General features: G+C 36.7%; 1 protein-coding gene across 4 annotated transcripts in view; it reads left to right on the plus strand.

Annotated features, from left to right (window-relative positions):
• The window catches only part of LOC115219640 (band 4.1-like protein 5), a 263,963-nt gene that overhangs the window by 120,307 nt on the left and 115,955 nt on the right, over nt 1-27,701 (plus strand). For all 4 annotated transcript variants that reach the window (XM_029789800.2, XM_029789798.2, XM_029789799.2 and 1 more), the window contains exon 3: nt 1,294-1,336. In XM_029789800.2, coding sequence (XP_029645660.1) covers nt 1,294-1,336 — 43 coding nt within the window. The remainder of the gene's footprint in view (nt 1-1,293; nt 1,337-27,701) is intronic.

The following is a 27,701-nucleotide window of genomic DNA, read 5'->3' on the forward strand; positions in this document are numbered from 1 at the left end:
TTTTGGTAGAGGGGACTAGTCTATTTTATTGACCTCAATACTTGACTGATATTTATTTTATCAATGCTGAAAGGATGAAGGGCAAAGTTTACCTTGGCATTTGAATTCAGAATGCAAAGATGGATGAAATGCTTCTTAGCATTTTGTCTGGCATACTAACAATTCTGCAAGTAATATGATAATAATAATAATTATTATTTTTATTATTATTATTTCAAATTTTTGCCACAAGGGCAGCTTGGGGAGGTAGGGATGAGTTGACTACATTGATTCCAGTGTTCAATTGTTAGTTTATTTTATCGATCCCAAAAGGATGAAAGGCAAAGTCAACTTTGGCAGAATTTGAACAGTAATAATAACAATAATGATAATAATAATAATAATAAGTGATTTCAAATTTTTGCTACAAGGGCGGCATGGAGGAGGGGGTTATTATATAGTTATAGTTATTATATACTTATTATTATAAGTTGATTATATTGACCCCAGTGCATAACTGGTACTTATCCAATCAACCCTGAAAGGGTGAAAGGCTAAGTCAACCCCGGCAGAATTTGAATTCAGAATGTAGCAACAGGCAAAATACCACTTGGCATTTCACCCAGCTCGCTAACGATTCTGCCAACTCACCACCTTAATAATAATAATAATCCTTTCTACTAAAGGCACAAGGCCTGAAATTTTGGGGAGAGGTAAATCAATTACATCAACCCCAGAACTCAACTGCTACTGAATTTATCGACCCTGAAAGGATGAAAGGCAAAGTCAACCTTATTTCATTATTGCCTACAAGGGGCTACACATGGAGGGGACAAACATGGACAGACAAAGGGATTAAGTCGATTAGATCAACCCCAGTGTGTAACTGGTACTTAATTTAACGACCTCGAAAGGATGAAAGGCAAAGTCGACCTCAGTGGAATTTGAACTCAGAACGTAAGGGCAGACGAAATACCGCTAAGCATTTCGCCTGGCATGCTAACGTTTCTGCCAACTCGCTGCAAAGTCGACCTTGGCAAAATTTAAACAATAATAATGATGAGAATGATTATATTAATCCTTTCTACTTTTGGTACAAGGCCATAATCCTGGTGCTTATTTTATCAACCCTGAAAGGATAAAAAGTAAAATTGACCTCAGCAGCATTTGAACTCAGAATGTAAAGCCAGGAGAAATGCTGCTCAGCATTTTGTCTGTTGCAATAATGATTCTGCCAACACATTGCCTTAATAATGATGGTAATATGATAATAATAACAACAATAATAATGATAATTTTTTTTCTCTTTTGCAGCACTGGGTTGATCCAACAAAGTTACTTAAGAAACAAGTCAAAAGTAAGTAACATTTGTTTCATTATTGGGGAGATGTGGAAAGAAGCAATTTTTTTTGGTTTTATTTTTTGAAACTCTCTATGAAAAGTTGAAACTGTTATTGTTATTGGTGTCATTATTTTTGATGTGGTTTAGCCCCAGGTCAGCCCTGACTATGCAGTTGACCTTAGATTAAAGGCGTTCCATTCTTGACCATTCCATCTTTTTGTAAATCTAGGACTATGTTTACATTGCCCAAGGTATTGTCTGTCCTTTCCATTTGAAGATGTTAAGTTGTGATTTTGCTGCTGTTTCTTGTTTCTTTATTGCCCACAAGGGGCTAAACATAGAAGGGACAAACAAGGACAGACAAAGGGATTAAGTCGATTAGATCGACCCCAGTGCATAACTGGTACTTAATTTATTGACCCCGAAAGTATGAAAGGCAAAGTCGACCTTGACGGAATTTGAACTCAGAACGTAACGGCAGACGAAAAACCGCTAAGCATTTCGCCCAGTGTGCTAACGTTTCTGCCAGGTCACTGCCTTTTGCTGCTGTTTCTACCAGGCCTACATAGAAGCTACCTCGTTTGCTTGCATCATTGATGCTGCTGCTGTTTCTGATGAGGTTAAGAGTGTAGCCTCTGGTCAGCCCTCATCAAGCAGCAAACTTAAGATCAAAGACATCCTAGCCATGACCATCCAATTTTTTCGTTTTTTCTCAGAAACAGTGTACGTGTCTATATCATTCTGTTTTTTTTTTCTTTTTAGATTTTTTTCAGACATTAAGTTTTGACGTATATTTGACTGCTATTTCTTGCAAATCTAGTGACTACATAGAAATTCTGTTGTTGTTGTTGTTGATGATGGTGGTGGTGGTGGTGGAGATGATAGTGATTATGTAAACTAATTTCTGTACATGACACATTGTTGTGTTGGTGCCAGTTCTCTCTCTGTTTCTCTTCCCCTCTTTTCTCGCCTCTCTTTCTCTCTTTGCTTTCCCTTAATCTGAACTTACTATCCACCTACATTGTTAGACATTAAAGTTCTGTGAAAAATGTACAAATATCAAAGTTCATGGTTACTTACGTACACACACACGAATTTGTATATATATACACATACATTTTTACATGTCAAATGTGCTGTTGTGTTTGAGTCTAATTTCAATACACATTGCCCTTTTGTCTTCCACCTACACCATATTTCAGTCATTATATGAGCGTGCATGCACACACTCAGTGGTATAGCTATATGGGAGAGGCGAACTGGCAGAAACGTTAGCACGCCGGGTGAAATGCGTTGCCGTATTTCGTCTGCCGTTACGTTCTGAGTTCAAATTCCGCCGAGGTCGACTTTGCCTTTCATCCTTTCGGGGTCGATAAATAAAAGTACCAGTTTCGCACTGGGGTCGATGTAATCGACTTAATCCCTTTGCCTGTCCTTGTTTGTCTCCTCTGTGTTTAACCCCTTGTGGGTAGTAAAGAAATATATATGGGAGAGGCTACTGAATGAAAATTCATGGGAGAAAGGACTACTTACTCTATATAGGCACAACAGAGGGACCAGATAATACAAGTTAAAAGCTACATAGACTGATGTGCAATGAGGCAATTACAGAAGCTGTTAGCTATGAGTAAGCCACTATGTCTTGGAAAAAGTCCTTTCACAAGTAGCCTGGTAGTCACTAAGAAAACTAGGTGTAGATAAATGACCTGTGAGAGCTGTGTAAACCATGTACAGATATGGTCAGTGTGGTAGGATTTAACAGTGGGTTCAACAAAAAATTTAGTATAGGCGCAGGAGTGGCTGTGTGGTAAGTAGCTTGCTAACCAACCACATGGTTCCGGGTTCAGTCCCACTGCGTGGCATCTTGGGCAAGTGTTTTCTGCTATAGCCCCGGGCCAACCAATGCCTTGTGAGTGGATTTGGTAGACGGAAACTGAAAGAAGCCTGTCGTATATATGTATATATATATATATATATATATGTGTGTATGTGTGTGTGTGTCTGTGTTTGTCCCCCTAGCATTGCTTGACAACCGATGCTGGTGTGTTTACGTCCCCCGTCACTTAGCGGTTCGGCAAAAGAGACCGATAGAATAAGTACTGGGCTTACAAAGAATAAGTCCCGGGGTCAATTTGCTCGACTAAAGGCGGTGCTCCAGCATGGCCGCAGTCAAATGACTGAAACAAGTAAAAGAGAAAGAGAGAGATGGTCTAATACAGTGTATTCTTGATTATATTAAAAGACTTGATCAGATTGTGTATCCTGAGCCTTTGATCATAGCTCTAGTTGATCAGGGCTTAACACCATCATCACCACCACCAACAGCAATTGTAATGTAATCCCAACTTAATCCTAATTCTAACCCAATATCCCCATAGTGTTGAATGTCCTCAGATTAATATGATTCTGTAGTTTTTAGCTCTTTCTCATTAACCTGTCCATAGTTTTTCTTTTAAATCTCTTATTAGTTTCAGTTGTTGAACTGTGTCCAAGCTGGAGCACCAATTTCTAGTCTGTTTTTATCTTACATGGACTCCAGTACTTATTTTATCAACCTCAGAAAGATGAAAGGCAAAATAGTACATAGGAGAGATTTAATCCTAGGATCTTTCTTTTATGAGATTCAGTCACTAGACTGTGGCCATACTGGGGTACTGCCTTGAAGAATTTTTAGTCGAAAGAATCAATCCCAGTTCTTTCTTTTTTAATGCCTGATGCTTATTCTATCAGCCTCTTTTGCCAGACCACTAAGATATGGGGATGTAAACACACCAACACCAGTTGTCAAACAGTGGAGGTGGGGACACACACACATTCATATATATCGTTGTCGTTGTTTAACATCTGCTTTCCATGCTGGCATGGGTTGGATGGTTTGACTGAGAACTGGCAGGCCAGGAGACTGCACCAGGCTCCAATCTGATTCGGCAAGGTTTCTACAGATATATTTATGTGTGTGTGTGTGTGTGCACGTGCACATACATGATAGGCATCTCTAAGTCTTTGAGTTTCTTATTTCTTTATTGTCGACAAAGGGCTAAACATAGAGGGGACAAACAAGGACATACAAAGGGATTAAGTCGATTACATCAACCCCAGTGCGTAACTGGTACTTAATTTATCGACCCCGAAAGGATGAAAGGCAAAGTCGACCTTGGCAGAATTTGAACTCAGAACGTAACGGCAGACAAAACGCCACTAAACATTTCGCCCAGCATGCTAACATTTCTGCTGGCTCACTGCCTTTTTCTTTCAGTTTCTATCTACTAAGTCTACTCACAAAGTTTTGGTCTGCTCAAGGCTATAGCAGAAGACACTTGCCCAAGGGGACTGAACCTAGAAGTATGTGGTTGAGAAGCAAGCTTCTACCGCATAGCCACACTTACGCCTGTGTAACTAAAGGATGTAAATAAATCTTGTTTAATACACACCAATTTTACCATCTACTCACCATATTTATATAATCCATACAATAAAGTTCATATATTTCTTACATGAAAACCATATTTACATTTTCTTCTGCTCTTTCAAAATTCTTTTCTGAAGTTACTAATCCTGTTTCAAAACCTGGACATTTTTCTGCTCACACATTGCATATCACAACATGTCATATGTAAATACTGTCTTAACCTACATACAGTGAAGTCATTGTTTCTCCTTGTATCGATGTTTGTCTTGGTTGTTGAGTTTGCACCTCCACCATCTGTCTATAGCCTTTATCAATGTCAGAGTCGTTCAACTTGTTTTATTGCATGCTAACAAGAGAGCCCTTAGGTAGTCATATGATATGCTAGAGCAAGCAGTCAAATCTCAACTCAAACCACATCTCACTACCTTTAATATGTAGTTACCTGACATGGTAGAAATAGCAGTCAAATCCCAAATTGAACTGTTCCTTACTGTCTTAGCAAACCAATGAGAGAGCCCTTATATAGTCGCTTGACCTGGTAGCAATCAAATCTAACCTGAACCACATTTTAATGAGCCGATCAGAAGACTCCTATGTGGTCATAAGACCTGCTAGAAATAGCAACCAAATTTCACTTAAAGCACAGCATAATTTCGTTTTTGGATTTGGTTTGCAAGATTCTTTACGTGAGTTTGTGTGTTGAAGCATATTCTGTTGTGTCTGGGAGAGTCATTTTCACTTATTCCTTATTTTTATTTTCCTAAAATTTTCGTTGCGTCTTACAACCTTTTCAATAGGAAAATAAAAATAAGGAATAAGTGGAAATTTTACTGGTGAGTGTGTTAAATTATAAGGCACAAAAAGAAAAATAACTCTCCCCAGACACAGCATAATTGCTTCAAATAAAAAGGACAGTTGGATAATGAAATCATTTTCTTTTATTCTGTGTATTATACCTGTACCTTGGTCTATCATTGCTACCTTTCTTTATTATAATTTCTGTCCTTTCTTTTACTCTTTTCTGACAAGTTGTAGCGCACCTGAGTATTATCTACATTAAGTTCATTATTATAAAGTACACTGTTAGGTGCAAGCATGAATGTGTGGTTAAGAAGCTTGTTTTCCAAGCACATGGTTTCAGGTTCATTTCCACTGCACAGCACCTTGAGCAAGTTTCTTTCGTTATATCTCCAGATCAACTAATGCTTTATGAGTGAATTTGGTGAAGCTCATTGTGTGTACATGTCTATCTGTGTGTGTCCTTGTGTCTGTCTCCACCCACCCCAGCCAACATGTGACAATTGATGTTGGTTTGTTTACATCCCCGTTACTTAGGAGTTCAGCAAAAAAAAAAAAAATACTGCTAGAATAAGCACAAGACTTAAAAACAAATAAATACAAGGGTTAATTTGTCCGACTAAAATCCTTCAAATTTGTACCACAGCATGGCTGCAGTCCAATAATTGGAACAAACGATAAAAATATAATCTAGAAAAATAAAGTGGGATTGTCACGGATGGAATGTCTTTGCACGTAGCTCTGTCCGAGCAGTGCTGATCCAGAGCTAAACAAACAATAGCTAATTGTTTTATCATAACCCTGAAAATATAGGTTAACTACAAAAAACCCAACAAAGATAGTTGTGTGTATTCTGAAATCATTGTGCTGGCATTGATAGAATTATTAGTAAATTTCTATTATCCTTCTATAATTACCATTATTTACTTTTAATTCTTGTTCTTTGTTACAATGTTTCTCTTGTACGCTGGGTTTTGCCCATTTCCGTTGTAGAATCTGGTTTAACGACATGGTTAGAAACACACCTAATGTTTTCTCTTGGGATTCATGTCAGTGAATGTGTGTATGTATGTGTGTATATGTACATGTGTGTTTATAATGAACACCTATGTATATGTGTGAGCATGTAGGCACTTGTATTTTTTGTGCGTGTGTGCTTATAATGAATACATGTGTATTTGTGTGAGCATGTAGGTAGATGTGTGTATTTATGTGAATGTATGTATACGCATATATACATGCAGTATATATATATATATGTTATATATATGTGTGTGTATATATATATATGATATGCATGTATGTATTTGTAGGAATGTATATGGTTATGTATGTGTGTTTATGCATGCATGCACATGTATGCGTATATATTTGAGCATTTATTCATCAGTGTGTGTGTATGTATGTATGTATGTATAGTCTGTATATATGCATGTGCTTAGATATATTTATCTGTCCATAATGTGTGTGTGTGAGAGAGAGAGAGAGAGAGGTGAGTGTGTGCACATATTTACACACACTGTCTCTCACATGCATACTCAAATAACAGTATGAGATCACTAGCTACAACCTGCAATTAACTGGATCATTAATATTTTAACATTTGTGTTCCATTAGTCACACATAGTTGATCACTAGCTCTACTGAAGTGGGTAGAGTATCAGTCTACCTACTTAGGGAGTCAAAATGGCCAGTGCTTCACAGCTCATATACTCTGACTTGTGTGATGTGTTCTTGACAAGGACATTGCCATTAAATATTTTCAACGTTAACTTAACTTATTCTTTTTCCTTCAGATGACACTTTTGGGTAATTTTTCCACAGTGGTATCTTCTCTGAGATATTTCATTTATCTACGTCAACCAGTGTGCTTTATTGTACATTTACTTATTGATTTTTTTTTATCCCTGCTTCTGCCTTGCTGTACAGAACTGTTGAAATCTTAGCCAAACTTTATTGAAGATAAACACACATGCATGCATGCACATGACTGAATGGTTACCAGATATGCATAGCATAGGCGGTGAGCTGGCAGAAACGTTAGCACGCCGGGCGAAATGCTTAGCGGTATTTCGTCTGCCGCTACGTTCTGAGTTCAAATTCCGCCGAGGTCGACTTTGCCTTTCATCCTTTCGGGGTCGATTAAATAAGTACCAGTTACGCACTGGGGTCGATATAATCGACTTAACCCGTTTGTCTGTCTTTGGTTGTCTTCCCTGTGTTTAGCCCCTTGTGGGTAGTAAAGAAATAGGTATTTCGTCTGCCGCTACATTCTGAGTTCAAATTCTGCCGAGGTCGACTTTGCCTTTCATCCTTTCGGGGTCGATTAAATAAGTACCAGTTACGCACTGGGGTCGATATAATCGACTTAATCCCTTTGTCTGCCCTTGGTTGTCCTCCCTGTGTTTAGCCCCTTGTGGGTAGTAAAGAAATAGATATGCATAGCATCTTTAATGTAGTTCTGAAGGAGATTCAGCATGAAACAGAATGCAACTAGGCTGGCCCTTTGAAATACTGTTCCTACTCATTTTTACCAGCTGCATTGACTGAAGCAATGTGAAATGAAGTTTCTTGCTTAAGGACACAATGCTAGACCAGGAATTGAACTCATGACCATACAAGCATCACCTGAATATCCCTAACCACTAAGCCACATGCTTTCACAACCATCACTACAGCCGTTCAAGAATTTGGACCTGGAGATCTCCATTTCCAGCGACTTCGAGGGCCACCTTCCAGTGGTGCTGGGCATCAACGAAGAGCCCTTGACTACAACAAGACGACCAAAGTTTTTTTCTTTTTCAAAGTTCTGGGGTCTCCTGCCCCTAAACCCTAGACCATCACCTAATCACCCTTACCCATCTTGTTGCTTAACAGCAACAACAACAACAACTATCACTATAACCAACAACATGACCACAATGAACAGCGCTGCCACAATCACTGTTTCCACCTCTGAGTGACTTTGTCAAGGCACCAATCATTCGTCACAGAAAGGCATAGCATTCACAACTTAGTAATCACAACTAGTTATTGTATTTCCTTTGTCCTTTCCCATGCAGTAAATATTTCAATTATTTACATGTTAAAAAAACAATAGTATAACAGGAGATCTCAGATAACAGGCATTTAACTGACTTTGATGGTTGGTTGTGGTGGTGGTGAGGTTGGTAATGGTGGTGGTCGTTTTGTTATTGATAGTTTGTTATGATGGTGTTGGCAGTTGTGGTGGTGGTGTTGGTGAAGTTGGTTGCAGTGGTGGTGGTGGTGGTGTTATCAGTTATGGTGTTGCTGATTCTGGTGGTGTTAGTTGTAATGGTCACAGTGGTGATTACAATAGCTCTGGTACTAGTATGTGGTAATTATGATGGTTGTAGTAGTAGCATTGTCACTGAACTTCAACATCAACTTTCATCAAACTAACCTATGATCAAAAGCATTCCAGTAGTGACCATCCCATTCATTTTTAAATGATCAAAAGTGTTCCAGTAGTGACCATCCCATTCATTTTTAAATGATCAAAAGTGTTCCAGTAGTGACCATCCCATTCATTTTTAAATGATCAAAAGTGTTCCAGTAGTGACCATCCCATTCATTTTTAAATGATCAAAAGCGTTCCAGTAGTGACCATCCCATTCGTTTTTAAATGATCAAAAGCGTTCCAGTAGTGACCATCCCATTCATTTTTAAAGGCATCAAGAACTACATTATTTAATGTCCTTCCCTTTTTTTAAATAAAACCATATGTGATTTGACCCATGAACATTTAGACCAACAATATATGGCCCAAATATTCTACCTGTTTTATGTTCAAACTGGCCAGATCCAACATCTCACACCTACCCTACAATGTTATTCTAAAATTAAAGTCACATCTTTGAAATCTCTAACCTACAAGACATTACCATTTGAATTTTCAATAAACATATATATATATATATATATATATATATATATATATATAATATATATATATATATATAATATTATTATTCTGTATATATATATTATATTATTATTATGTATATATATAATATTATTATTCTGTATATATATATATTATATTATTTATGTATATATATATTATTATTATTATGTATATATATATTATATTATTATTATGTATATTATATATTATATTATTATATGTATATATATATATTATATATTATTATGTATTATATATATATATTATTATTATGTATATATATATATTATATTATTATTATATATATATATTATATTATTATTATGTATATATATATTATATTATATTATGTATATATATATATATAGTATTATTATGTATATATATATATATATTATATTATTATTATGTATATATATATATTATATTATTATTATGTATATATATATATTATATTATTATTATGTATATATATATTATATTATTATTATGTATATATATATTATATATTATTATGTATATATATATATTATTATTATTATGTATATATATATATTATATATTATTATGTATATATATATTATATTATTTATGTATATATATATTATATATATATTATGTATATATATTATATTATTATTGTATATATATATATTATATTATTATTATGTATTATATATATTATATTATTATTATGTATATATATATTATATTATTATTATGTATATATATATATTATATTATTATTATGTATATATATATATTATATTATTATTATGTATGTATATATATTATATTATTATTATGTATATATATATATTATATTATTTATGTATATATATTATATATTATTATGTATTATATATATATATATATTATTATGTATATATTATATTATTATTATGTATATATTATATTATTATGTATATATAATATTATATTATTATTATGTATATATATTATATTATTATGTATATATATAAATAATATTATTATTATGTATGTGTATATATATATTATATTATATATATATATATATATTGAATAAATAAACATTATATTTGACAGAGTGATCTGAATGCTAAAGGGTTATGAAATATTTAGTTGCTATATCTAGCAAGCTGATCTACCATCTGGAGAATTCTTCATTGATTCATGGTGATGGCTGTGGTGGGGTTATCGTTTGAGATGATGGTAGTGGTAGCTGTGGTGATAGTGTTTGCTTTGTTGCTGTTTAACCCCAGGTCAGCTCTTATCCAGCAGACCTATGATGAAAGGTATTCCAGCCGTGGCCATCCTGTCGTTTGCCTCTTGGTAGAGTATCCTGGACCACATTATCCAGTGTGTATTATATTCTAAGACAGGGCTTTGTGAGTTGAATCTGTGGGAGACTCAGCTGCTATTTCTGGTAGTTTGAGCAACAACAGATGTTCCTCTCGGGTTTTTCTTTTATCATTGTTGTGAGGGTAGGTTATGTTGATGACGATGGTGTTAATGATGATACTGATTAATGGTAGGTTTATATTGATGATTGTGATAGTGATGATGGATGGCCTCTGTAACATTTAAATTCAACAGTAAACATTGTCCTCAATACTATTCTCTATTATCTTTGTAATTTCGGAACAAACTAAATGTGAAGAGTTGAAAATTAATTTCGCATCTTTCCCTCATTATTTAATCTTATTTGTCCTTGGAACGTCATCCCCCTCCCATCTATTGCCTTTGAGGGTGGTTAAAGGAATCATTATTTTTATCTTTATTGTTTTTGTTATTGTTATTATTGGGATGCTTGAGTAGTTGAGTGGTTAAGAAGTCCACTTCATAATCATTAGGTCACAGGTTCAATCCCAGTGTACACCATCTGAAGCAAAAGTCTTTCAAAATAACTTTGAGTTGACCCAAACTTTGTGAGAGAAATTTGGTTAGCAGAAACTGTATAGAAATATTATCATCATTATCAACATTTAATGTCTGCTTGGCATGGGTTGGGTGGCTTCAGAAGAACTGGTAAGGCTAGGGGCTTTACCAGGTTCCATAGTCTATTTCAGCGAAATTTGAACTTAGAATACTGCTAAGCATTTTGCCTGGTGTGCTAGCGATTCTCCCAGCTCGCTATCTTCTCAATAATGATAATAATAATAATAACAACAACAACAAGCGCAAAACCTCCCATAAGGCAACACCAACATCTTCTCAATGATTAGCCAGAGATGATTTTTAAAATGTGAATATCTGAAATAAAATCAACTGCTCTCACAAATGAGAATGCTAAAAATGAACCCGACTGCTCTCAAAAATTAAGTAAAAAAACAGGTAAATTATCCTGAATCCTTGTCCAGTATCAGATCAGTCCCAAAATTTAATGAGTTCATGCCAATCACAAGGCCAAGCATCCTTGAGTTTCATCCGAATCCATCCAGTGATTCTTGAGATATCTTGTCCATGGACAAACGAACAAACAAACAAACACAACTGAAAACAATACCTCCACCTTCACTAAGGCAGAGTTAATAATGATTTTATGTCTAACTTCCATGCCAGCGTGGATTAGACAATTTGACAGGATCCAACAAGCTAGTGGACTGCGGCAAGCTTCAGTATCTACTTTGACGTGTTTTCCATGGTTGAATATCTTTCCTAAAGCTAACCATTTCTCAGAGTACACTGAGTGCATTTTTTCACAGCACCAGCACAGGTGAGGTCACCAAGTAACTCACAAGTTGCTACCCCAACTCCTTGACTCAGATATAGTAAAAGAGGAAGTGGCTTTCTGCCAGATGGTAATAAAATATATTTTAAATGACTTCTGATTTAAGTGCTAAGCTAGCAATTTTGATACCATTGATCCAAGTACTTGACTGCTATTTTATTTTATCAACCCCACCTCCCTACACTCAGAAGAAAGGCTTAAGTTGATCTTGGCAATATTTGTAAGAACAAATACCACAGAGCATTTATCAAAATGCTCTAATGATTCTATGGAAGATTAACATAATCTCTTTTACTTGTTTCAGTCATTTGACTGCAGCCATGCTGGAGCACCACCTTTAGTCGAGCAAATCAACCCCAGGACTTATTCTTTGTAAGCCTAGTACTTATTGTATCAGTCTCTTTTGCCGAACCGTTAAGTTATGGGGATGTAAACACACCAGCATCGGTTGTCAAGAGATGCTGGAGGGACAAGCGCAGACACACACACATATACATATACATATATATGACGGGCTTCTTTCAGTTTCCATCTACCAAAAGTCTACAGTAAAAGACACTTGCCCAAGCTACTTACCACACAGCCACTCCTACGCCGGAGCCTCCTGGAGCTTTGGGTGTTTTCGCTCAAATAAACACTCACAATGCCCGGTCTGGGAATCGAAACTGTGATCCTACGACTGCGAGTCCACAGCCCTAACCACTGGGCCATTGCGCCTCCACTATACATATATATATATATATATATATATATATATATATATATATATATAATATATATATATATATATATATATATATATATATATATATATATATATATATATAATATATATATATATATGAATTAGAAAAAAACCACATGATTAAGTAATGTACAAAATAAATAAAACATTTTATTATTATTTCGTACATTACTTAATCATTATTATATGTTTCATCTTATATTTAATCTTTCTATAAGGTGTAATTTTTCTAGATGGTATAATTCAATTTTTCATTATTGAATTGAAAAAAGGTGGGGTTTTTTCTAATTAATATATATATATATATATATATATATATATATTATATTTGTAAAATTTGATTTAGTATTTCTAAATTGAATTTTTCCCTGTAAGTTTGGAATAATATTCCCTCATATTACTATTATATGTATGTATGTATTGTGTGTGTGTGTGTGTGCATGCATGGATGGAGGTATTTTGTGTCTCCCTTTTTGCCATCATGTGACAGTTGTAAATGAGCATCACTGTCATATAAAACAATGTCGTTCATCTCAGTCTTCAGTGAAAACATATCTGAACTTAAAGAAATATTATATTTTACTTGGAAGCCAGTGAATGTGACAACAGGAAAGGAATCCAGCCAGAGAAAATCTTTCTCAACAAACATGGAGAAAATGGACATCAACAGATGATGATAATGATGATGATGATGATAGTGTTGATGCTACTGTCCCCAGGGCATCCCCTTTCAGCCTTTTATCTTGCCCCACATTTTGTAGATAACTCCTCTTCAAGTTCTGTTACTGCCCAATTTTTTTCCCTTTTCCTTTCCACATACTTTGTTATCCCCCAGTGATGCTACATCAATTAATTATACAATAAAGTATTTTTCTATTTCTCAACAATAACAATATCAGGTCTTTCTCTTATGTATCTTGTGATCACATTAACTGTTCTAAAGTCCTAAAGTAGCTTCTCTTCATCTAACACTATTACCACAGGGTCAAGCTGGTGCTCCTAATGCTTTCTTGTTCTGTTTCACACATAATTTCCAGTGCATAATCCTGGTAATGTTATTAGCCTCCTTTTGTTTCCCTTTTGTGCTAGTGTACTATATCATTATTATTGTTGTTGTTGTTGTTATTAAGACAGCAGGCTGGTAGAATTGTTAACATGCTGGGCAAAATGGTTAGTGGAATTTCGTCTGTCTTCACATTCTAAGTTCAATTTACACCGGGGTTGACTTTGCTTTTCATCCTTCTGGAGTTGATAAAGTAAGTACCAGTTGAGGACTGGGGTTGATTTAATCGACTTAGCTCCTCCCCCAAATTGCTGGCCTTGTGCCAGAATTTGAAACCGTTATCAAAGTGACAAGCTGGCAGAATTGTTAGCACACCAAACAAATTGCTAAGCAGCATTTTGTCTGTCTTTGCATTCAGAGTTCAAATTCTGCTGAGGTCGACTTTGCCTTTCATCCTTTCTGGGTTGATAAATTAAACACCAGCAACACATTGGGATTGATGTAATTGTCTAGTCTCCACCCCACAAACTTCAATCCTTGTGCTTTTAGTTGAAAGGATTATTGTTATTGAGTGAGAGAGCAGTGCATGCCATCAAAGTGACACTGGGGTAAAATATACGAAGCCCAGTATACCCATCATGACTACCTGTCTGATAAGAGTACACTAGGCACATGCATCACAACCATGTATGCACAACATGGTGATCTCATATCAAGATAAACAGCACATGACCTTGCAGGTGGGGCCCAGATTATTATTATTATTATTATTATTATTATGCAGGATGGTATGGTAGATTGGCAAAATCATTAGAGCATCTGACTAAATGCCTTGTGGTATTTGTTTCAGTTCTATACATCCTGAGTTCAGATCCCACTAAGATTAATGTTACCTTTCAGCATTCTGGATTCATTAAAGTACCAGTCATGTACCAGGCTCAGATTTATTGACTGATCCTTCCCTGCAAATTTCTAACCTTATTTCTGTTTTAGAAATGATATTTTTTAAAAATTTGTAATCCTCTTCTTGGCCATACTGGAGCTGCCATGTCACTTTGAAAGCAAATTATCTTTGTGTCTTCAAAATGAAATGCATCCCTAGTACCTTCCACTTGAACATTTAAATTTTGTCCTCCAGAAGAAATTGATGTGTCCACATTGGAAGGGATGTTAGTTGGTGTATCTGTTGTTATCTAAACCTGATTCAATAGGTTTATGGTGAAATGCATACGTTCCATCCATGACTATCATGCCATATACCATTGTCTAATCTGACATTTTTTAAGAAAGATATTTTTTTTAAATAATGGTTTCAAATTTTGGCACAAGGCTAGCAAGTTTAGTGGAGGAGGTGGGAGATGGAGTAAGTTGATTAGATCAACCTCAGTACAAAAAGGTAATGTCACCTTCTTGAGTCATACTGACTCATAAGGGCCAGTTTCCTGGTTTCATGGTGTATGAATGCTAAAGGGTTAAAGAAGAAAGGGCGCAGTGACTTGCCAGGAGCTGTGTTGGCAGATTTCAAATTGTAGAGTGTTATTTGAGGTAGCTTTTCTTGCTATATCTAGCAAGTTGAATGACCTAGTAGTGGGATAACTTGTTGGCGCTGTGTTGTTTCCTTATCAGTTTGTAAAACAGGTGTAACATATAAAAGTTAGCCTAATTCCAGTGTAAATGTTTTCTACCCACCAGGATTGCCAATACCACCACCACCACCACCACTAACCACTATCATCATCATCATCATCATCATCACTAAAAACAACAACAACAGCAGCAAAAACTCCTCCACTGTCACTTCCACACCCTCCAACAACAACACTGCAACCACCACCTCCAACTACACCTCCATTGCTACAACCATCACCTCATCAAAACCTCCACCAATTCTACCACTGCCTACCATCACTCTGAACTGCCCATCACCACCACCAGCAACAACAACAACAACAATGAAACCTCCACTGCTGCCACCATCAACAACTCCACCTCCTCCTTTGTCGCAATCATCATTACCACAACTATGGCCAATACCACCTCATCCACCACCACCACCACCATGATCCTCACCTCATTTACTGCTCAAACTCCAGTAAAGGAAAAAGACATCTTTGCACCCATGGGTTGATGGAGGGGAGATATCCAACCACCCATTCACTCATCCATCCATCCATCTAACCACCCATCCACCTGTCAGTCACCCCTCCCAGGGGTTGGGATGGGAGTGAGGGGGGCAGTGTTGAGTTACCAATATTCACCCTGTCATGTCCCTGACTTGCCCTCCCCCACCACACATGACCTTTCTTCTGTGTTCTCATACCCTGAATCCTCACCCCTTCTCACTCCTCCCCTCCACCATCACCACTCCGCCTTTTCCCCTATACCCTCCAGAATGATGATGGTATTTTGTCTTTTCTTCAATTTTCCATATTTATCAACACATCCCTTCCACCACCTACCCCCTCCCCAGCTCTCTTTGCTTCCATCCCCTACCACCTTCCTTTGCCCCCCCCCTCTCTCTGGAACTAGATCTAGGTCAGACCCCAATTTCAGTTGGATAGTAACATCTGTCATACCTACTACTACTACTACTACTACTACTACTACTGCAGCAATTATTACCATTATTACCACTGTGACGGCAATAACAATAATAACAACTATTACTGCTGCTCCTTGAGTCAATGAAGAAGGAATCTCTACATGGTAACTCAAGATGCTAGAAGTAGCAGCATATTTTTCCTTTGAATTACACCATATCATCTTAGAAAAGGACATATTTGATAATGTGGTTCCTCTACATAGGAAAAAGAGGGGTTGGTTATGGTTGGATTGTCTTTGGTTCTAGGCCTGGTTTGTCAAGGTTGATTTTGAGAGCTTAAGAACAGTAGCAGCAACAACTGCTGTTGCTGCTGTACTTGTAACTCTGTAAAGTGGTTGCCTATAGGAAAGGTATCCAACCATAGAAACCATGTCACAACAGGAATGTAAGAGCAAATTGTAGTCCCTGAGCCATTTTAACCCTTTAGTGTTCACATTATTCTGCCAAAGTTAATGCTTCTTCATCCACATTGTTTTGAATTAATCATGCATTATCTTGTAGCTTTGAGATTTTGACAAGGTAGCTGTTAATTTTTAAAATGATATTGTAGGGTTGGTGTGAGAGACCAGATTTAGCCAGTTTGAACATAAGACAGGCTGAATACTTTTGGCCGGATATGGTTAGTTTAAATGCTAAAGGGTTATGCTTATGGGTAGTCCACATTACTCTGCAAGGAACATAGGACTGGTTTCTCTGGCATATATATTCTTCATTGGATGGGATGCCAGTTTCTCCCAGGATTGCTCATTTTTGCCAGCTGATTGGACTGAAGTGGCATGAAATGAAATGTATTTTGCTCAAGAACACAATATTTCGTAAGAACACATTTAATAAGTGTTTTGCTCAAAAACACATTTGGCATACATATTGCTTTTAGAATACAGAAATCCGGAGAAGAAGCACCTTATAAGAAGTAGAGCAGTCAACGTGTTTTTTTTTACTGTAGAAGGTCAGTTTATGTGCTTACCTTGGGTTTCCCATCCATAAAGGGTTTAACTTTATGGCATATCATCTGACCCAAAGACTTTTGGCCTAAGACCTCTTAGGCCAACAGGTCTTGGGGTCTGACGATACACCATAAAGTTTATGGATGAGAAACCCAGAGTAACCCTATAAAATGGCCTTCCCCAGTAAAATATATATATATATATTGTATTTGGAATGGTCATTTCTTTTCTTTGCCAAATAAACACATGCACTATATATTCGTTCTTCACTGATTTATTACTGTTCTTATTCTAGCTTGTGTCCATTGTCTGGAAATCTTTTGTCACACATCTGTGTCTGCCTCAGCGACACTTTCCATCTTCATGTGTGCTCTTGCTCTGCTTATTCCATTCACATCAGGAATCTTGCAACACAAATTCATAAACACACACACACACACACACACACATATATATATTCTTCCCTGGATGGGATGCCAGTCCATCACAGGGTTACTCATTTTTAACAGCTGAGTGACATGAAATGAAGTGTTCTGCTCAGGAACACAATGCCATCATCCAACCCAGGGATCGAAACCACAATCTTACAATCATGAGTCCATAACACTAAACACTAAGCCACGTGTCTCCATGACCACCCTCCACTAAGGAGGGTAGTAACTCCAAATTAAACTGACTTTAGGCAGGGTCATCTTAGCAGATATATGTCCCCCCACCATGTCCAAACAAATCAATGCACTGGGCCCTATAGAATTGGGCCCATAGAACTATTTGGCTCTTGGACATCTGCTCACTGTGCCAATGCCTTTAGATGGCAGTGCTTCATGGCCCATGGTAGGGTTATTTAACCTGTGCTAACATGGAGAAGCAGCAGTTAAATGACAATAATTATGATGATTTTAACGATGATGAGGATGATGATGTTAACATCAACAGAGATGATAATGATGATGGTCACTGATGACAATAACAATGAAGACGAATGATGTTGATGATGATGATGATGATGTCAGCTGTGATGCTGATGATGTCAATAATGGCAACAACGATGATGAAGACGAAGAGAGTGATGAGGAGGATAAGGTCGACAATCAATGACAATGATGATTCTGATGATGATGTCAATGATGTTGCTGTGACACAATTACTGCTGTTGCTACTACTACTACTACTACTACTACTTCTTTGACACAACAGCTACTACTACTACTACTTTGACACAACAGCTACTACTACTACTACTACTACACAATACCGAGCACTATTTCTTTAACACAGTAACTACTACTAGTACTACTATTATTGTGACACAACAACAATAACCACAACTTGGCAGGTCTGAGCTGTTGTTTTATAACTTTATTAAGGGGAACTTGTATATGACTGAACGACTGTTGTGTTGGTGGGGTGGGGTAAAGCTGGTTCTTTGTAGCCCGAAGGAGAGACATGTGTTTGTATATCCTGTTGCTGGTGTGCCGGTGGTGTGGTGTGGTGTCCACTAACCCCACTCCCCCTTACGTGCAGCCGTCAGTGGGTGGAGAGGTGCTACTGGAAATATCTTGTCTCATCTCTCACCCACCCGTGTTCCCACCCCACTTCCACCCAACTTTTCCTAGCACTACTTATTTAACCTAGTTCCACCTAACCCTGAGTAAAGCACTGAAAAATATCTTGTCTGCTCCCATTACTTAACCAACAGGAGAATAAATATGTGTGTGTGTGCATATGTGTGATAGAGAGAGAGAGAGAGAGGAGGGAAATAAATATAGATATACAGAAAGGAGAAATTGATATACAAAGAAGGTATGTATATATGTGTATGTATATATATATATATATATATATATATATATATATAGTCAAAGTCAAAGGCTGCCCGTGGGACATCACTGCATATATATATATATATATATATATATATATATATATATATATGCAGTGATGTCCCACGGGCAGCCTTTGACTTTTTCTATTCAGAGGGGTTTTTAACCTAATATTTACATGTTATTATTTATCACTTCATTTTTCTTTGAGATTCACCCTTAAAGAAATGTATCTCTGTCTGTCTGTCTGTCTCTCTCTCTCTCTCTTGATATCATCATCATCGTTTAATGTCCACTTTCCATGCTAGCATGGGTTGGACAATTTGACTGAGGACTGGCGAACCAGATGGCTGCACCAGGCTCCAATCTTGATCTGGCAGAGTTTCTACAGCTGGATGCCCTTCCTAACGCCAACCACTCCGAGAGTGTAGTGGGTGCTTTTATGTGCCACCGGCACGAGGGCCAGTCAGGCAGTACTGGCACACATACACACACACACACATAAACTCGTGTACATGCATTCAGATACACACACACACATATGTATATAGGGCTTCTGCAGTTTCACTCACAAAGCATTGTTTAGCTTAAGGTTATTATTGTACAAAATATTTCTCAAAAATGCTGTATAATGGCACTGAACCTGCAACCACATGTTTGTGAAGCAAACTTTATATTCACATGGTCTGAGTATTTTTGCCAATGTATAATTGGTGAAGGACATAAGCATCAGCAAGAAAAAACTAAAATGTCACAAAAAATAAAATTTTTTTTTTAATGACGTCCCTGGTGATATTTGTTCCACAACAAGTTACAGACAATCCCTTTCACTGTTGTTGTCAGAAATGCAGTGAACCATGGATTAGCACTGGATAAGTATTTCTTCGATCTAAGTTAGCAGAGCACAGTGAGGTGACACTGGAGTGTTATCTCAGAGTACAGGCCTGGAAAAGGTTTTATGGAAGACTACAACAGATCCTCCCCTCTTCATGACATTGACGTAGTCTATAGAAAGGATTAGGGCCAAAAGCACAGGATTAACTATTAACCCTTTATCATTCACATTATTCTATCAAATGTAATGCTTATTTATTGACATTGTTTTGAATTAATCATTCATTATTTTGTGGCTATGAGATTTCAATGAAGTAACTGTTAAGTTTTAGAATGATATTGTAGGGTAGATGTGAGAGACCAGTTCTGGCCAGCTTGGACATAAAACAAGTAGAATATTTTAACTGGATATGGCTGGTTTAAATGCTAAAGGGTTAAGCAAAATAAGCACATGCTTAAGGTGTCAAAGGAAGGAGGGGGGCATCAGAGAAATGGTAAATGGTTAATGGCACAAAACAAATCACTTTAAACTTGATAAAATAATATTCAAAGTGGTTTATATGATCAGAAATATAATTTCTAAGTGTTCATGGTGTCCTAAATCAAAGATTTTGCAATTAAGAAAAAGGTAGGAGAAAATTTCTCAAATTTAATTAAAGTGGAATTATACACAGGCACAGGAGTGGTTGTGTGGTAAGTAACTTGCTTACCAACCACATGGTTCCATGTTCAGTCCCACTGCGTGTCACCTTGGGCAAGTGTCTTCTACTATAGCCTCGGGCCGACCAAAGCCTTGCCAGTGGATTTGGTAGATGGAAACTGAAAGAAGCTCGTCATATATATATATATATATATGTATGTGTGTGTGTGTGTGTGTGTGTCTGTCCCCCCAGCATCACTTGACAACCGATACTGGTGTGTTTACGTCCCTGTAACTTAGCGGTTTGGCATCAGAGACCAATACAATAAGTACTAGGCTTACAAAGAATAAGTCCTGGGGTCGATTTGCTTGACTAAAGGCGGTGCTCCAGCATGGTCGCAGTCAAATGACTGAAACAAATAAAAGAATAAAAGAATACAGAAATAAACATTATTTTCCATCTTAACATTAGTTTAGTTTTATTTTGAAAGCTAAACATTTATTCCATGGTTTATTGTTGTTTATATTTTGAATTGCATTTATATATGAGGGCACCAAAATCTTTTAAATGTGAGCCTCTATGGGTCTTAATCCAACCCTGAGGGCCAATATAACTCTGTACCAACCAGTGTTGTATACACTGCCATCAAAGTTGAAGTCAGTACCATAATCATACAAGTTGAATTTTTCAGACCAAAATTTAGTCAGTAAAGGTAAGTTGACTTATACACCAAGATGACTTTGGGGGACTAAACATTCCATATGAATTGCAACAGGCTTTGGTAAAATAGTGACGATGTCTGAAGTTTACACTACATGTTTACACTAAAGAGTATGTCAACTTGTACACTGGAAAACACACTATTAGGCTGCTTTAGAAAGTCCTAGTTTCTGATTTGAAATTGACTATATCAACCATATTACTTGACGGATACTAATAAAGTTCTTTTTAATTTTAATAAATGATTAATCCTTTTGTTAAGTAGATTTCCCGGAAGGGAATTAAGATATTGTTAAAAAGATCAAGTCTGCCATAATTCAACCCATAAAAAATATAAAAGTTATTTTGTCTTCCGCTGGATTCTTCCATCTGCTGCCCTTATGGTAAGACATGGAGAAAAAATAAAGAAAAAATAATGAATAAGTTTTATGCTTTATAGAATCAAGGCCCCTGATGCTCCTACACATTAACAGATGAATTATGAATCTTATTTCTTTAGACTTACACACGCACACACATTAAGCTAATGGGCTCTGTCAGCAGTCATCCTTATCCTTACCCTACTCTCTCCTTCAATGTCAGGAAGTTTCTTCTCTCTCTATCCTTCATTTTCCACTTAAGGACTTAGTGTCATTGTTGTGTATCACACTCTTCTCACCACAGCCATAATCAAACGAACCGATTGGTCCTGTGATCCTATGGTTATATAGTGTTCCAGGTTCCAGCTGCAACTACCTCCTACTCCTCTTGGTCATCTTTCTTTCTTTCCTTTTTCTTTTCTCTCTTTCTTTCTTTCTTTCCAATGTATTTATGGCTGCATAATCTTATGTGTTCTTTTCTTTTATAAAACAATATGGTATGGTGAGTTAACCCTTTCGTTACCAACCCGGCCGAAACTGGGTCTTGGCTCTGAGTACAAATGTCTTGTTTTCCTAAGTTTTGAATTAAAATCTTCCACCAAACCTTAGTCACAATTTATGTTCCTAACGCTAGCTTCATGATAACTAAGTTATTGTACTAAATTCTTTGTTATATTTAAAGTAATTGAAAGAAATACGGAGCATCTCAAAATAAATACAGTAACGAAAGGTTTAAGAGAGATTTTGCTACTATTTCTAGCTGGTAAAATGATAATGTATAGGTTCATTTGTTAAGCTCCTTTTGATTGAGTTGCTTAGGTCAATACACACACACACACACACACACATGTATGCAAACTCAGTGTTCGTTTATACTGAACTGCTTAGTTAAGATTCAATGTTTAAGTCAGATTAACACAGCCTCGTGTCTACAATGGGTCTTTATTTGTAATTATTGGCTAACCCCACAGAAATATAAATACATAACACCCCCTCAAAAGATGAAAATCAAAGGAAAAAAAAAAACAACAACCAATAATCCTATAAAGCTAAATAAAAAAATTTAAATGCCCCAGAGGGAGAAGATGAAATGTAGTATTTAGGTTATAAAAGGATAGAAAATAATTTCAGAAGATAAGAGGAAGAAGAGAATATAGAAGAAGCTGGAGAGAGAGAGAGAGAGATAGAGGTAAAGGAAAAGGGGAGAGAGGAGGAGGGTAAGAGATGTTTTACTAATTCATAGTTGAGTGGTTGAAGAAGTTGGTAACTATTTTTAGGTGAAGACACACTGGTGGATTTGAGTGAGGTTGTCCTAATTTAAAGGGTGGCAGTTGATGGTGAGATGAAAGCTTTATTAGAAATGTTAGTGTTGGTGCGACCCACATGTAAACATATCTTACCCAACCAGACCAGACCCAGACCCAGACCAGACCCTCCCTCTCCTCCAGATAACCAACCAGTCTCCTGGGGCTTATCAGCAGGGATCATCATATGTTGATTATAAACACAGTTGTGGGATGGTGGTGGTGGTGTCAGGGGTTGGGGTGGGAAATACTAGAGCTCTGGAGGAAGATGACTAAATGTTGATATCACCATTTAATTATGCCATATATGTATATGTGCATATATATGTATATATATATATTTATATATGCTTGTGTATATGCATATGTATATGTATATATGCATATATATATGTATATGTATATATGCATATATATATGTATATATATATGCATATGTATATATGTATATGCATATATGTATATATGTATGTGTATATGCATATATATATGTATGTGTATACACATATTCTTTAAATATATATGTATTTGTGTGTATATATGTGTTTTTGTGTATGTATATATATATGTTTTTGTGTACACACATACATTCTAGCATACATATATTTATAATCATGTGTTTGTCACCATGTGTCATCCACATTGACACCCCTTGTACAGAGATGACAGCTGTTCATCATCATCATTTAATGTTCATTTTCCATGCTGGCATGGGTTGGACAGTGTGACAGGAGTTGGCAAGCCAGAGAACTGTGTCAAGCTCCAGTGTCTGTTTTTGGCAAGGTTTCCACTGCTGGATGCCCTTCTTAATACCAACCACTTTACACAGTGTACTGGGTGCTTTTTTTCTTTTTATGTTGCACCAGCACCAATGAGGTCACCAAGTAACTCACAAGACAAAAACCCTTCAATGAGATGTACTTTTGAAGGAGATCTGCTTTATGCCAAATGATGAGAGGTTAAAGTATGACTGACAGACAAGTACAAATGTCTTGCTGTAGTGGAGAAATGTGGTTACCGTGGTTGGAAAAGAGATCAGGCGCAGGAGTGGCTGTGTGGTAAGTATCTTGTCTACCAAGTAGCTTGTCTACGAACTACATGGTTCCGGGTCCAATCCCTCTGCGTGGCACCTTGGGCAAGTGTCTTCTACTGTAGCCTCGGGCTGACCAAAGCCTTGTGAGTGGATTTGGTAGACGGAAACTGAAAGAAGCCCGTCGTATATGTGTATATATATATATATATATATATATGCGTTTGTGTGTCTGTGTTTCTCCCCTAGCATTGCTTGACAACCGATGCTAGTGTGTTTATGTCCCTGTTACTTAGCGGTTCGGCAAAAGAGATCGACAGAATAAGTACTGGGCTTACAAAAGAATAAATCCCGGGGCCGAGTTGCTCGATTAAAGGCGGTGCTCCAGCATGGCTGCAGTCAAATGACTGAAACAAGTAAAAGAGTAAAGAGAGATGGTGGTGAAGATCTGTCTGGGCATACCCTCAACTACAGAAAGGTGAATATACAAAAGTAATACAGATTCAAGAGAATGAGGTGGGAGAGTGAAGAGAGTAGCAAATGGATAGAAATGGGTTACTGAGGAATAGAGGTGTGGTCAGTTGAGAATATCAGTTGGAGGGGAAAGTAAATAAATAAAATCCCTAGCTGGTAACCACAGGGGAGGCTGTTCTCTCAACCATTATTCTGCTCTGGATGCCACTGAATGATGTACTTCGGTGATGATGTTATTCCATGCTTTCCAATCCATGGTGCTAGCCTTAGCATGCTTGAGATCAAGGCAGTGCGATCTCAGGTCTTCCTCAGTTTGTTTCACCCATGTTTTCTCTGGTGCACTGCATTGGATTCTCCAGTGTGTGGGTAGCTACCACTGCAAAAGTAGGCGTGGTAGTCTTCTGGTGCTCATCCTGCAGATGTGGCCAAACCACTGTAGCCTGCACTGCCGGTCTTGGTTTTCAATGCTTGAGTGCTGTTGGCCTTATTCTCTGATGTTGTTGTTTGAGATCAACTTGACAGCCCTCACCATCAGTGGAACAATCAAAATGCACATCATCTCTGCTTAAGCACTGACTGAGGCTAGCTCAGACCCCACTAAAGATGACTTCTACGATCAATGCAACATGTGCTGGACTTGATCCCACAAATTCAGGGCAAGGTGGAGAAAGTAGGAGCAGGTCATGGAGTCTGCTATAGAACGAAAATCCCTCAGGTTGGCCTCTTAAAATGCAAAGACATGTGGAATGAAAAGCATTACTTGAAAACAAGTAAGGTTTAGCATCAGAAAGAGCATCGAGCCATAGAATAGATATTATTATCTCAAGAAGTTTTGTCCTATTATGCCAATATCAGAAAATCAAACCTAAGAAAGATGATGATAATAATAATAATAACTATGATGATAGTGTCTCTAGGTCAACATTCTTCAGTGTATCCTTCCTTGTATAAGACAGAAGACTCTGATTTGAGGGAAATTTGGATGCTATTTCTAGGAGCTTGTATGACCCTGTTGAAGTTCTTTTGTTGGCTTGACCTTTCTTGATACCAACCTGCATGAAACTGCCCTTTGGTCATATGATACAAACTTCATCTTTTAAAGTGATTTAAATTAAGACCTTCCCTCAAAATTTTGTGTTAATTTATGCTCCAGGCACTAGCTTAATAATCTCAAAGTTATTTTACTAAATTGCTTCATTATTTTCATAATTACCTGAAACAAAGATAATGTATTTCAACAGAAATATGATAAAAATGTTAGAAAATTTGTATTTTAAAAACAGAGATTATCTCAGATGGGTTGGTATCAAAGGGTTGATGTTATGTAAAATAAAACTTCTATCAAAATGTCATGTTAATTTATATTCCAAACATCAGCTTAATAATGACAAAGTTATTTTACTAAACTCTTTGTTAATTTCAAAATTAATTGGAAAAAAAAAAAAAAAGGCAGTGTATTTCATTAGAAATATCTTAACAAAAGGTTTAATGTAACACATTATTTTGCTTTGTTGTAATGAAAAATATTGACCATTCCTGCTTCAGAGTTGACAGGTGGTTACGGTACAGCAGGTAATGTGATTAAAGTATTTGCAAGCAAGTCATGTCAATGACCCTATCAGTATATATCGTGTTTCTAAGGTGGTGAGCTGGCAGAAACATTAGCACGCCGGGCAAAAGGCTTAGCGGTATTTCGTCTTTCATCTGCCGTTACGTTCTGAGTTCAAATTCTGCCGAGGTCGACTTTGCCTTTCATTCTTTCAGGGTCGATTAAATAAGTACCAGTTATGCACTGGGGTTGATATAATCGACTTAATCCGTTTGTCTGTCCTTGTTTGTCCCCTCTGTGTGTAGCCCCTTGTGGGCAGTCAAAAAATAGGTATTTCGTCTGTCTTTATGTTCTGAGTTCAAATTCCACCGAGGTCAACTTTGCCTTTCATCCTTTCGGGGGTTGATAAATTAAGTACCAGTTGCATACTGGGGTTAACCTAATCGACTGACCCCCCCCCCCAAAAAAAAAAAAAATTGGGAGCCTTGTGCCTAGAGTAGAAAAGATTATATTCATGTTTTTAACCCTTTAGTATTCAAATTACTCTGTTAAATGTAATGCTTATTTTTTCTCATTATTTTGAATTAATCATGCATTATTATCTCACAGCCATGATGTGGCAGGTTATTTTCAGAATTACATTGTAGAGTAGGCATGAGAGGCCAGATCTAACCAGTTTGAACATAACACAAGTAGAATCTTTGGACTGGATATAATTAGTTTAAATGCTGAAGGTTTAATAATGTAGTTAGATAAGACATGTATACTTCAATACAGTCTTTTATTCTTGTATTGATCGAAATACTTTGTCTTGTTGTTATTTAATAATCCTTAGGATGATAAAAGGGATATAAGGAATCATAAACAAGTGATATCAAGGGGTTTTTTTTGTCCAATGCTTTTGCCATTCTCATTAAAACACACACACACACACACACATATAATCTCACTGATTAAGGCTGATCATGTGATTGGTGTTGCTGTGGCCAGAGCTTACAAAGCTACTGTATTTTGTTGAAGGAAGCAACACATGGTTATTGTCTTCAAAGATAATAATTCACTGAGGCTGATGCCGATATTTTAGAGCCAGTTTCTCTGTGGGTTGTCATGTTTAAGTAAGTGAAAATATAGAAAAGTTTTTCCAATATGAACTTCTATTGGTGGTGACATATGCACAGTGTTGTTGATCATTGTTAAAGAGATGCCTTAGATTTCTTCAGGATGTGGAATTTTTCAGTCAAGCAATGTTTACAGTTTCATCCTCCATTACATTAAAGTATGGGTTGGCTCTATGAATGACAATCTATGCTATTAAATGTTGTCAGATCTTGGTCTGAGTTGTAACAGAGACATGGGACTTTTCTTGTTTCTTGAATGGAATGAGTGGAAATATTAAATATAGCTCTGCCATTGAAGGTGTTCACTGGCAGACCTATAACAATTCCTTTCAGTGCCATACGGAGATGCTAAAGTTGTTTGATATGCAGCTTCTTTAGAGAAG

This window comes from Octopus sinensis, linkage group LG15, assembly GCF_006345805.1.
Source record: "Octopus sinensis linkage group LG15, ASM634580v1, whole genome shotgun sequence".
Taxonomy (NCBI): domain Eukaryota; kingdom Metazoa; phylum Mollusca; class Cephalopoda; order Octopoda; family Octopodidae; genus Octopus; species Octopus sinensis.